This window comes from Quercus lobata, chromosome 5 (genome assembly GCF_001633185.2).
Source record: "Quercus lobata isolate SW786 chromosome 5, ValleyOak3.0 Primary Assembly, whole genome shotgun sequence".
NCBI classification, from domain to species: Eukaryota; Viridiplantae; Streptophyta; class Magnoliopsida; order Fagales; family Fagaceae; genus Quercus; species Quercus lobata.
In genome coordinates this window covers 31212811-31226707 of record NC_044908.1, presented here as the reverse complement: position 1 = coordinate 31226707, position 13897 = coordinate 31212811, and the positions used below count along the sequence as shown (strand labels likewise).

The 13897-nt window shown below is 31.7% G+C and overlaps 1 protein-coding gene across 1 annotated transcript; it reads left to right on the top strand.

Annotated features, from left to right (window-relative positions):
- The first annotated feature begins 1590 nt into the window (after nt 1–1590).
- Nucleotides 1591–7465, top strand: LOC115992074 (MLO-like protein 13). The gene is made up of 14 exons (XM_031116120.1): nt 1591–1747; nt 3088–3145; nt 3502–3719; nt 4658–4774; nt 4949–5006; nt 5104–5210; nt 5668–5742; nt 5831–5919; nt 6010–6059; nt 6147–6187; nt 6301–6567; nt 6668–6735; nt 6843–6903; nt 7020–7465. Exons 1-14 carry the CDS (start codon nt 1634–1636, stop codon nt 7155–7157), a joined length of 1461 nt encoding a protein of 486 aa, XP_030971980.1. The 5' UTR covers nt 1591–1633; the 3' UTR covers nt 7158–7465.
- Nucleotides 7466–13897: the final 6432 nt, after the last annotated feature.

Genomic DNA, 13897 nt, shown 5'->3' with positions numbered 1-13897 from the left:
TCTCATAAAATATAGGGAGTTTTAGTTTAGACTATAATTAAATTTATTTTAAACTAGACATCCAAGGCTTTAATATGAGTAGAAAATTAATCAAAGTGTGGATAGGAATTGATTAATATGATTTTTGCAATATGGTCCACAGTGCAGCCGGAGAAGTTACGAGATTTAAATGTTTAACCCTGAAATTGGCTCAAGGCCATTTCTAATGAATTTGGTCAACCCAAAGCTTATAGAATGCTTTGGAGGATGATGTCAGCCATCCAGATTGTTTTGTTTTTTTTTTTTTTTCTTTTTTTGTTTTTTTTTTTTTAAATAAGAATATTGTAACTTTATTAAGAAGATAAAAATGAGACATTATGAGCCAAAACAGACTCAATTATGAATGAATTTTACTCTATTCAAGTTACATGAGAATTAATATTTGTTGGCATATTGAGGCAAAACATGAACCATCCATAATTAGTTATAACGGGATTTTTTTTTTTTTTTTTTGAGTAAAAGTTATAACAGAATTCGTTTCAAGATTATTATTTATATTTTATTATGCAACGGTCCGCTACAGTTATTACTTGCCTCATATCTCTCTCTCTCTCCCTCCCTATATATATATCACTCTCTCTTTTTTCAGTTTTTACATTTTGATACAAACATATTTTCTCACACATTAGACTTCAATGAATTGGATGGGTAATATATATTTTTTTTTTGGATGGGTAATATAAATTTACTCCATTAGGTATATAAGCAAAGAAAGTAACAAAAATGGACAAGAGGACTAATAGTGTTATATATATATATATATATAATATAAATTCTGCTCAAGTTTAATCTAAGTATATATTTATGAAGTTTTCTTTAGAGAATTGAACCCTTTCCCATATCCTCCTCCCACCCTACAAGAATTTTGTACTTGTAAATTACCCATCACATCAAACCACCCTACAAGAATTTTGTACTCGTAAATTACCCATCACACCAAAAGTATGCATTAGGGCCTTTTATTTTTTATGTTTGGGGTTTCACATTATAGGTATTTTTGGATTCTGGGTTTGTGTTATGCGGCCCAAGGTTTGGGCTCTTTCATTATAAGTTTTCGTATTTGCGTTTCACATTGCGTACTAGTTTTGGGCTTAAAGTTTGAGATTTTACATTACAAGTTTTCGTGTTCCGGGTTTAGAATTTGTGGTTTTTGATTTTCAATTACAAAGTTTTCGTGCTTGGGCTTTGGGTTTGAACTTTGAAGGTTTGGGTATGGACTCTTTCATCACAAGTTTTTGTATTTATAATTAGGGATTAGAGCTTGTGATTTTGTGTTTTTCAATATGATAGATTGTTTGGTCTTTGTTTATAAAAATATAATTCTAAACTTAAAAGAAAAAGTGGTGGTCCCATAGATTGTTTTGTTGTTTGGCAAATGGTTTGGCAAACGGTTTTCCTTTCCGACATGGTAGATTCTGTGCGTTACGTAGAGTGGTCACCAATATGCTAACTTCCACTCGTTGAATATATATATTCTGCTCCATTTTAGCTTTTACATATTCTATTCTTTACTTCCCAACATCAACATGAGCAACCATCTTTCTTATGCTTTAAGTTCAACACTATCATATGTTGTCCACTGTGTTAACAAGACATGGAACACACAGACTCCCTAGTGTATACGCCCACCTGGGTAGTGGCCACTGTCTGCTTCATTATTGTTCTCATATCTTTATGCGTGGAGCGCACTCTGCATCGACTTGGAAAGGTATGAATAAAAATCTCTTGAATCACCCTCTAGAATCTTCATTCTTACAGTGCTCATGGTTATGGAGTAACTATGTATCTAGTCATTAATTTTCTGGCCTTTGACGGGAAATACATTTAGCTAAATTTTCTTTCATGGACTTACGTACACCTTGCTTTATTCATGATCAATTTTGATAATCCAATTGAATTTCGAACCAAAATTTTATTTGGTTGTTATGCATTTGTCAAATCTATGAATGGGTTTATTATTTTCTCAATTGAGAGTTTAGACAAGAACTGGAATATATCATTGAGAGCTGAAGCACCAACTAATCAATTTTTTTTTTTCATTATTTTTAAAAATAGCTATCTAGTTAAATTTTTCTTTTCATTTTTCAAGAAAAAAAAATCACATCTTTTCATTTTTCAAGAAAAAAAAAAATCACTGAAAAAAAAAAAAAAAAAAAAGCTATCTAGTAAATTTGTTCTCGATCTTAAACTATTGAAGGGGTTATACTTATCAATGCTCAATTTAATTAAAATGCTTTTCATCCCTATATTATTGTAAAAAGTCAATTTGTCATCCGTAAATTATTAAAAAAAATAACTTTAAAGTATATGTTTGGTTCCAAATTAAAAAGTCAGCTTATTTTACTATAGAGTTTATTTTGTTATTATTTATGAGCTCTATTGCACTTTTTGCTATTATTCACGGGTCTCACTGTACTATTTCAGTTAACTTTTACCTTTATTTACAGTACTTTTAGCAAAAAAATTTCAATTTCAGCAAAATAAATGGATCTCAAACAGACCCTAAATTGTTATGGAAAAAAATTTATCAAAGTTTAGAAACAAAGTGTGAAATTCATGAAAACTTTAAGGATAAAAAGAATATTTTGAATCCCCAACCCCGCGAAAACCTCTCTACGCAGTACACACAATCCTTTGTTTTTGAGAACCCTTAACTACTAATATAAAACATAGACCTTTATTCTGATAATACAAAACCCGTAGCTTTTCGTGAATGCTAAAGAAGAGGAACAATTTCAATTCTAAAAGAATAATAATCCTAAATGAATATTGAGGAATAAGATGGAAGAAAAAAATAATAATAACGGAGAGGGCACATCATAACCACGCATACAGGTGTAGAAGACCATAGCATAGGGTGGTCAAAATTCTAGGGGGAAAAGAAAAAGAAAAATATATAGTGAGATTTTGCGTGTTTGATTAGCAAACAACGAAAGTTACTAAGTATGTTTGATGAGCATCTTTCCTCTGATTACGGAAAACAAAATTTCTTCTTAATTTTGTAAAGCAGTTTTCTGTTTGATGTACATGTGTTGCTTTTCATTTCAGCTCTTGATACGTAAAAGACAAGATAAACTATTTGCAGCATTACAAAAATTAAAGGAAGGTGCTCTCTCTCTCTCTCTCTCTCATAGACTTAACATTTTACCATGCATATTCAACATAATTAACATGACTAGTTTTTATTTTATTTTAATATTATTTGCTAATCCTGAATGAATACAAATCTTGTTTTAATTTTTGTGTTTTACTTTATGTTTCATCAATGACAACTTGTCATATGTCTTTTTTCCCTTCTTTTTTTTTTTTTTTTTTTTTTTTTTTTTTTTTTTTTTTTTTAACTTTGAGTATTTTATAAGGAAAAAAAAATGTGAAAAGTTGTGGGGCATTAAGTAGAACAAAAAAATAAGACACAAGATTATGTTCAACCCTAATCAATGTACTTCTGACGTTTGTTTACAGAACTGATGCTTTTAGGGTTCATTTCTCTTCTACTAACAGTCTTCCAAGGCTTGATAAGTCGCATATGCATACCAACTCATCTTTCAAATTTCATGCTTCCATGTAAGAAGAGTTACATTCTTCACCCCAATGGTACCGAGCATTACTCTAATCCAGCTGCAAACAATTCACAACGACTTTTGTTTGAAGATACTAATTCAGGGCATTGCCTACATGAGGTATATGATAGTCCGATTTCAAGTATCTTTTTTTTTATACATAATTTTTCATCACTTCTTAACTGCTTGTAATTAAATTCCAGGAGATATAAGGGGTCATGAAGTAGAGGTCACTAGAAATTTTATATATATAATTCCTTAGTTGGGAAGAGAACGAATTTAAAACATAAATATCTTTGTTAAAAATACTGAGAAGTTTCAATTGAGCTATAAGGTCCTTGGCATACTATATACTTGTATATATGTAATTGAATCATGTAAATTTAACAGTCCTATCATGGTGTGAATAATTATTCTATATCAGCAGTAACATAGGAGTTTCTTCTCTATGTAGGTAGCAATAACTAGGGTATTGTCAAAGTACAAGTAAATACTGGTACGTGTAATACAACTACAACTGTGGTTAAAGTAACAATTTTCTATCAATAAAATTGTAGTAGTAAAAATATTGAAGTTTCCTTTATTTTCGGTGGATTCAAGAGTTTTTCCTTCTAAATTCAAAAAATGCTTTTATGGACTTAAGAGTTTGCATCTAACTAGAACGAGATCTAACGCTACTACGTTTTTCCATCTATGGCGGTGGCGCAACCAGATATTGAAGCAGTAGGCCTGGACTTAATATATTTGTAACACACGAATTATTCATGCATGCATGAATGAGAAAGAACATTAAGAATATGCAACCCATACATTACGTAGCCATACAATGGAGATATGGAAAGTTTTGGACTAGTCCATGTAATTATTAGAAAATACAGAAACAATTTATGGATAGGTTGCTTAATAACAATAGGAATGAGAGAATGATGCTTATAGATAGAAAAAGGACTGGATTCTTCCACTAAAGAAACATGTGTACATATATGCTATCTAATAGACCAGCTTATATTCAATTAATTTATAGTTATATCACTGGTGGTTCTCTCTCTCTTGACCAGGGAAAAGCTCCATTGTTACCATTGGAAGCATTACACCAACTACACATTTTCATCTTTGTATTGGCAGTTGTTCATGTAATCTTCTGTGTCACTATAATGACTCTTGGAGCAGCCAGGGTAATGCATTGATGATCCTAACCCCCAATTTCATTGCATTATATGTTTTAATTTCGTGGCTTTTGTTCATGATGTAACTAGTTTGAAGTCTGCATTGTTTGTGGAAATCGGACAAATACCTAACTATATCTCTAGTCTTTCATAATTTCTGAAGTTTTTCTTCTAAATATGTAGATACGCCAATGGAAGTCCTGGGAGGATTCTATTAGGAATGAAATTGAATCAAAGAAGGGTAATGTAAATCGGAATTTTCAAAAAATTTCTAAATGATCTTTGTAAATATTTTGGTTTGTTTTGGAATGTATGCATGAATTTAATAATTTGTGCAGGTCGAACAGGTGGCAACGACGCTGATGTTCATGATATTGATCACCAAGATTTCTTGAATAAACATGGAGCTGGATATTGGAGAAAGGCAGCAGTTGTTAGTTGGATGGTAAGATTGAAACCTATTCATGGAATAATGAAATTTACAAATTATCAATCTTGAGTAATCTGTGTTTGTCTTTTCCTTTCATTAATTGGATGAACTCAAAGATAGCTAGTCTTGTACTAATAAGCATAGATATATACTCTAAAATTCTTGATGTCCATGCCATCAGACACTAGTGAGAAACTCTTGCATGCCTGACCATAATGAGGTTAGAAGATAATCTGTTTTATTATAAAAAATTCCTCCGACTTTATAAATGTTTTAAAGCATTTTAGTAGTTGTCATTTATTTTGACACATAAAAATAAACATAAAATTTTCCTTTTAAATATAATACATCTAATGATGTATTATCTCTACCATGCATGTGGTGTCCAGTTATTTTACACCTCAAATAGAAGGGTAAACTTAACCTTAATTATCTCAGATGTGGTGACATTCAGTTATATGTTTATTGGTAGATGTCATTATTCAAACAATTTTATGCCTCTGTCACCAAGTCAGACTACAAAGCAATGCGACAAGGATTCATCAAGGTTAAGTTTTCATCATTTCTACATACCAAATTATGCGTGTCTATATGGTTTGTTTCATCCGCTAATTACTTTTGTTTTCTCCCTGCAGAAACACTACCCTGATAACCCTGAATATAATTTTCACCATCATGTGGTGCAGACACTTGCAGTTGATTTCAAAAAAGTTATCGGTGTAAGGTAACACTTAAAAGATACAGCTTAAATCTAATTATTGAACAATCTTCCAGGACGGAAAGTGAATTTTTGCATTAACACTGTCAACTGCAGCTGGTACCTGTGGCTGTTTGTTGTGGTTTTTTTGCTGCTGAATGTGGCAGGTAATTTCCTTATATCATAATTGATACACATCATTTCCCAATTGCAATTTCACGTTTTACTTGTGTCTAAGTTAAACATGAAAGCAGGATGGAACACGTATTTTTGGTTGTCCTTTTTGCCATTGATTGTAAGTGGTTTAGGTTGATTTCCGTTGGAAATTTATTTAATTTTTATTGATACTAAATTATATTATGGACTGACATTTAATTAGACTCATGTTTTATTTGTTTGGGGTGATAGCTGCTACTTCTTGTGGGTGCTAAGTTACAGCACATCATCACCCGTTTGGCTCAGGAGGTAGTAGTAGAGAGGAACATACATGATCATGAAGCACAACTACAGGTGACAGAGACGAAGAGAGACAATCATGAAGTGCATGAAGCAGCACCACCAGTGAAGCCTTCAGATGATTACTTTTGGTTTTGTAGCCCTGCTCTTGTTCTCATCTTAATTCACTTCATTTTGTTTCAGAATTCATTTGAGATTGGGTTCTTCTTCTGGATCTTGGTGAGTAAACATATATCGGCCAGTTACCTAATAGTATACGTGCACAAGAAATTCCAGAGGCATCTGATCTAATACAATCGTAAAATTTACTCACCTGCAGTTCACATATGGATTCCATTCATGCATCATGGACAAATTGGGCTTCATCATCCCAAGACTTATTGTGGGGTAAAACTCTGGAGATAAGGGAGAATGTGGAACATATTTTCTTTTGCTAGCCTATGTTTTTGTGTGTCCCATCGTTAACATGCTAAGGTAATGGTTTCTTTATGCAGGTTGATTGTTCAAGTGCTATGCAGCTATAGTACTTTGCCTTTGTATGCTATTGTGACCCAGGTTAGATATACACACACATGCTTTATTTTTGTAATAATATAGAAGCTTCACCTGACATATGAAATCCTCATTCTTTTCTATTTACTTGTTTTAAAATATTTTCTCAACGCATGAAGATGGGTAGCACGATCAAATTTAAAGGACCATTTAAGAGCAGTGAAGAAAGTACAAGAGGCCCGATTGAAGCAAGTCAAATTCAAATGCAAAGTATGGCTAAAGAATCACCCCAAAATGCTCAAAATTCAGAATTTTAGACTAGTGTGATTGAAGAACCTAGACATCAATAACCGAGATTCCTTCTGTAGCTAGCCTAACCTCCTTTTCCATTATCTTAAGTTTCTTCTTAGATATACCATCTACAATTTGACTTTGGACATATAGCACATATATAGTCACTCTCATGTTGTTCTAGGGAAAGGATAAAATAATACAATGATTGTGAAATGGGCTTACAAGCCATGAAATAGCTTGCCTATATATACTTAGAAAAAATGTACATCACGTCTCTTTTTCTTAAGGATGTATTTACAACAAATATTCAAATTCAAATTACACAATTAAGTGTGGCTACACAATTGACTCCTTATAGTAATCCCCACATAATGATCGTTGACTAGGATCTACATGATTCTTGATGTTTGCATTAGTTCCATGATCCTTGTTATGACCCTGTAATTTCTACTTATCACTCTGCAAGCTCATGGTTCGTGAGCAAACTCACGAGCCATGTGCTCGGATTTGAAAAGCTTGAATTGTGCGCCTGTGTAGCTCTTGGTGAACACACTGGCAATTTGGTCCACACTGTTAAGATAGCAAGCCATTCTTTATTCAAGGACAACTTTCTTACAAACAATATGATAGTCAACCTCTAATTGCTTCATGCGTTCATGCAAAATGGGGATTGAACAAAGATGTGAAGGACATATTTTGTGTAATTAGCTAATCCTTTGACAAAACGCACTTTACTTGTATTTGGGTAGATTTAAGATGTGTTTAATATTTCAAAGAAACATGTTGTTCAAGTCTAGTATTAAAGACATAAAGATTGGACCAAGAAACAAGTGAAGAAAAGTTATTCAATAAAACTAGACAGATAACTCGACACCTGTGGACAGATAGCAAGATAGCTGCTCGACAGATAGCTATCTATCGAGATTTAATGAAAGAAAATGCTCGATAGATTCTCGATCGATCGAGGTATCTATCAAGGTTACGGGAATTCAGATTTCCAGATCTGAATTTTGGCCCGAGCTTATGTATTTTTGTAGGGTTTCTTTTCTCACAACCCTAGACATATATAAGGTTTATTTTAGAAACCGTCACATAAGAAAAAAAAAGGGGAACATATACAAAAAAGTGACCGATGCCTTATTCTCTCTAAAAGAAACTACTATATTTTTACACCTTAGGGTTTTGTAACCAAGTGCTTCTTAATTTTTATTATTGATGAAGTAAAGAATTTTGCAGCCAACAATATTCTTCAAGTTGGTGAGTGAGTCATATACTAGGATTCATGCAAAGGAGTTAGTCACGTACTGGGATCCGTGCAACAAAAAGGGTGGTGTTCATATATTGAAGAGTTCAGAGGTTTTGAAGCGGTAGAAGGTTTCTATTGTAAATTCATCTACAGGGATTGTAGAGTCTAAGGACAAAAATTTTGTACTAGATCTGAAACCTCTCTTTACTATAGTGGATTGCTTTTTGAGAGGTTTCCCCTAGGTTTTTTACTGTGAAACTAGTTTGTTTCATTGGTTTCCCTAGGTCATCATATCTTGTCTTATTTATTTTTCCGCTGCATGATTTTGACATGATATTAATGTTTGTTTGTTTTAACAAGTTTTATTCATAATAAATCTAATTAACAACTTGGGTTTCTTGTTAATACTATCAACCGGGGTCTAAATTTCCCAACAAAAGAGGAATTGAGCTAAATTTATCATACTAGATAAGTGGGGGTTGAAGTAGAAAAACGTATAACTCCCATTTCTTGTCGGGCATTCTTTCATTTCTTCTTGAGTTCTTGTAAACTATCAAGTAACTCCTTCTCCATATCGGCCCCTTGAAGGGGAGGGATAGGTTGTCAAGGGAACCCTAACGACAGAGAATACTCGCCTAGTGAGGAAGGGAGGGCTCCTATGAGAGGAGAATGATTCTCCAAGTTTTACAAGTAATTTAATCTTTAAAGCATGAAGAATTTATGTTGATTGACATGATGCTTTTTTTAATTTTTTTTTATTTTTAATTTTATAACGACAAGGCATGATGGTTTGATAAACCATTAACAAAATTTGAAATAATTATTTTGGACTTGAATGTATTTTAATTTTGGAGATAGCCACATAAAATAAATGTATTTTTCTTATTACATATTTTTAGAAAGCCACATAAAAGTGATAAATAATACACTTAGACTTTTCTTTATAAAATTAAGGATATTTTAGCTATGTCAACTATAAATGTTTTTCAAAATATTTTTTTGGAACATAACCAAACACTAAAAAATAAGGAAAATGCTATGTCTCTTTCTACAACACTCACAATAAATCATTGGCGATAAGTTGTTATTGGTTCTAATTTAAATCTACAACTTAAATTACTTTTTTGCTCATCTGTAACAGCAAATAATAACCTGTTACATAAGATATGGAGTTACACATTTTTTAAATCATTCATTTCCATCATTCTAATGGTTAAAATAACATTAATGCCATATCAAATCTAATACCATTAATTCATTAAATTCCATTTATATATTTAAAAAAAAAAATTATCCTCCTTCCACCATCCATAGCTTTCTCAGGGGCGGCTTGATGCGTTTGGGGCCCTAAGACGAAAATTGATTATCTTGTTTTAGATACAAAATTACTACTAATTAACACGAACTACGTAATTTTTTTTTTTTTTTTAATTTTATAGACAGAAAATTTGACAAAATTTTTCATACTTGTTGATGTGGTAGATTGATAGTAGTAAGTAAAAGAATAGTGCTAGTGGTAGACTTAGATAAAAACTAGTAAAAGTTTTCTAACTCAACTTTTATTATTATTCTTATTTTTACAATAAATCTTAGGTTTTAAGTTGCTTTTTGTTTTCTATTTGAAAATATCACTATAATTTTTTTTTTTTGGCTATCAATAACAGGCTGTAACAACTTGCTACTTAGCATTAGTTGTAAAAGTGTTGTGAAAAATATTGTGGATGTTGCATTTTTATCTCTTTTTTATCTCTCTCTCTCTCTCTCTCTCTCTCTCTCTCTCTCTCTCTCTCTCTCTCTCTCTCTCTCTCTCTCTCTCTCTGTGGGACCTCCATGAACTCTTCTAATAGAAGCAAAGCTCCACCTCTAACCCAATTTTTTTTTTTTAAATCCCTCAAGGTTCCAATTTCCATATAAACGCTATAATGAAGTTCTTGGTAATGGTGTTCATGTGAAAACTTAAAGCTAGTCATCCCCTTACATAGAAAAAAATGTCCTAATTATTTCATCTTCTGGAAGAACCAAAACACAAAATCTAAACCAATCTTGAATTGGTTACAATACCCAAATTTGAAAGACAAGAATTGCTCACAACCATAGAGAGGAAAGAGCCAATTGCAATTGGGTAACTTTCAGTTATGTTAGGCTAGTTATATTTAAAGAAAATTGGTGCATTTCCCTCTCTTATTTCCTTAATTTATAATTTTGAAGTCTAGATTGGACAACAACAAAAGTAGAACTATTAGGATTAGTATGGGGATTGGGTTGACAATGAAATTGATGGCTTAATTGTCTAAGGTTGGGAAAAGGTAGTACAAGGTTTGAGGATTGAGGTTCAATTTGGCTAGAAACAATAACACTTGAAGGAAACACAAATCACTGTTATCTAGTTCTCACAAGAACACCATTATAGCATATATATGAAACCTTGGAAGGCCTTTTTTTCTTTTTTTTTTTTTTTTTTTTAAGGGTGATGGGAGGGGCTTCTATTTGGGACTATGAGTCATATGCATCCCTTGGAAGATTCATGGAGGTTGAGAAGAAGAAAGAAGAAGAAGGAGATGCGATCTAAAGGTCTAAGATCTCATGGTTGTTGAAGCATTAACAATGGTTATAAGTACCTAAAAAAATTATGATATAAGATCCAAGAACTGTTCACAATTTTCAAAATAGGGTGGTTCAATCACAGTACATAAGTCCACTGCATTTTTTTATAGTTTGGTTTTTGGGGTTTAAAGAACCGTCTTGGTGTATGGTTTTTGGTTAACCGGATTGGACTATGCGGTTTAGTCCTATTTACTCGCAAATTGCTGCCTAAACCGGTTCTTTAGCAAGTAAAATCCAAAAATCGACCCTACCACAAATATGGAAAAATAAAAAATAAAAAAAATAAGTGCCATGGTTAGACCAAGACCAAAGAAAAACACATGCATCAAGTATAGAACCAGTGAATCCATTTAAGATCTTTGTTCAGCACATTAACCACTACACCAATTGGCTTCTTTAATTTGTGCCACCCATTGGATATATATTTTATTTATTGTATTTTTACAAGATTAATAGTTTTGAATTTAATTTTATCACTATATACTTAATAGTATTTTCTAAATTTATTTGTGTAATAGAATTATGATTTTACATCATTACATTTGAATGTGAAAATTTGTAAATTGATTTTAATTTTAATTAAAATTATTTTTATTTGAAAGATTACCAAACACAATTTTTAAAGCGTCCGGGTCTGAAAACCATTCAATTTTAGTCAAATTTTCAATTCTTAATGATTTAATATATTTATTTATATTTTAAATAATTATTAAATTAATTATGATGTCATCATAGTTAAACCTAAAAAATCTTAAATCTCTCAATTTTTCGGTTCTTTGAACAGTTCAAGTAACAAAACCATGGGTCTAATTACCATGATCATTGTTATAGGTCCATCACAGTATCATTTTCTACTTTTCTAATATTTAAATTAAGACAATTTGATAATTTCATAGAGTTGAAATCTAGTTTTTTTTTTTAACTGAACATTGCAATGTTGTGTCCCTATTTTCATTAGTGCAATTTTGCAAATCACAAGTCTCAATGAATTGTGCATATTGGAGAGTACGCAAGGCTAATGGTTTTGAGAAGATATTCGTTAGTTCAATTGTCAACCTAAAAATTAAATAGGTATGTTTTTTAAGATATGTAATAGAATCATATTTAGTAAAGCATTTTTTTTTTTTTTTTTTTTATAGAGAATTTCAGCTTATAGCATACACTTTCAATGATATTTCTTTATCATTAGACCAAAACATCAATCGATTTTTGGTATAGACGGGGATTGAACCTCAGATCTCTTATTCAACTATCACTAACTTTACCATGGATGTTGTGTGGGGGATTTCCCGCACAAGCTATTTGTCCGCTTTGGGGAGCCAAGCCCGCACGGTTTTGTTCTCAAGCAGCGTGAGTTTCCACCTCGGGTTCGACCCATTTTTGGGAAGCCTTTGGATTCTGTCCCACATCGACAAGAGATGCGCCCCACGCATGCCTTATAAGCTCTTGGTGTGTGTGTATATATATATTAATTAAGAAAACAATTTTAAGTCCTTTTATTGCTCAATAAAATACATTAAAGATGTCCCATTGTATTCTAAAATATAGAAGATTAAAAAGGGAAAAAAAAAAAAAAAAAAAAAAGGTCCCAATCATTGCAATAGCTTAACTGCAGTGGACTATGGATGGTGTGTGTGTGAGCCAGTCCTAGAGGTACTCTCTCTCTCTCTCTCTCTCTCTCTCTCCCTCTCTCTCTCTCTCTCTCTGTGTGAAATTTCCATAAGGATTGAAGTCATTGAAGAGTACTGACCTACTGATTTGTAATAACTATTAGCTTTTAATTTTATTCAATAATTCAAAAAAAAAAAAAATTGATTTGCACTACAAAACTGACAGAACAGTTTACTACACTACACCTTACAAATAGAAAATATCATTGTAGCACACCACAGCCACATGGTCCACACACTATTACTAAAAACACCAACCCATGGAACCCACCCACTAATCAGATGAGTTTTAGCATTTAAAGCTTCAAGATTTTTTGGGTTTTAACTTTTATTAACAAAATATTCTTAAACCCCACCCATTGAATAATAAACACCTGTACATGCATGCTCTCTTTTTATCACACCAATTGATAATTTGATGCATATCATATCAACCCATTTGTATTAAGTAATAATAATTTATTAAACCATGTAATAAATTAATTCTTATTTGTGTAGGACTGCAGGTTTAGATTTTAAAGTATAAAGTAGTCACAACATTAGAAAAACTGCAATAACTAGATTCTATTATTCTATAGGTTCTACTGTGGGTTCAATTCTAGCCTACACTAAAAACCAATTGATGTCTTGGTCTAATGATAAAGAGATATTGTTGTGAAATTTTAAAGTACTCGCAAGTGTACGAACTGTATCAAAGTATAGTTAGATAAGAACGAGGTCGAACCCATAGGGACTTAAATGAATGTAAGAAAATTAATTAAACCTTAACCAAATTAATCCTAATCTAATTTAATAAAAATTGATTGTTTGCAATTAAATATACTAAACAAATAATAAAATTAAGCAAATAGCTAAACTAAGTAAAAGATATAAAGCAATAAAAAGATGTAAACAATCAAGGAAAAGGAATTAAGGTTTTGAAATCTGCCTTGTAAGTCATATCAGTATATATTTATGATCATTAATTTTTTCCAACCACTGCATGATAATCTAGAAATCAATCTTGCTATCATGGAAAATATCATCATTAAAACTTATGTTTAAAAATCTAAAGCATGTTCTTCTTCACTTCTTAAATATAAAACCAAATCATCAATTGTATCCATAGCCAAACAAATCACAAGATATATCCAATTCTAAAAATCAAATCATAAATTGTATCCATTGACAGACAAATCATAAGTGATATCCAATTTTATAATCAAGAATTAATAAACCAAGCATTCAATTAATTAAGATAAAA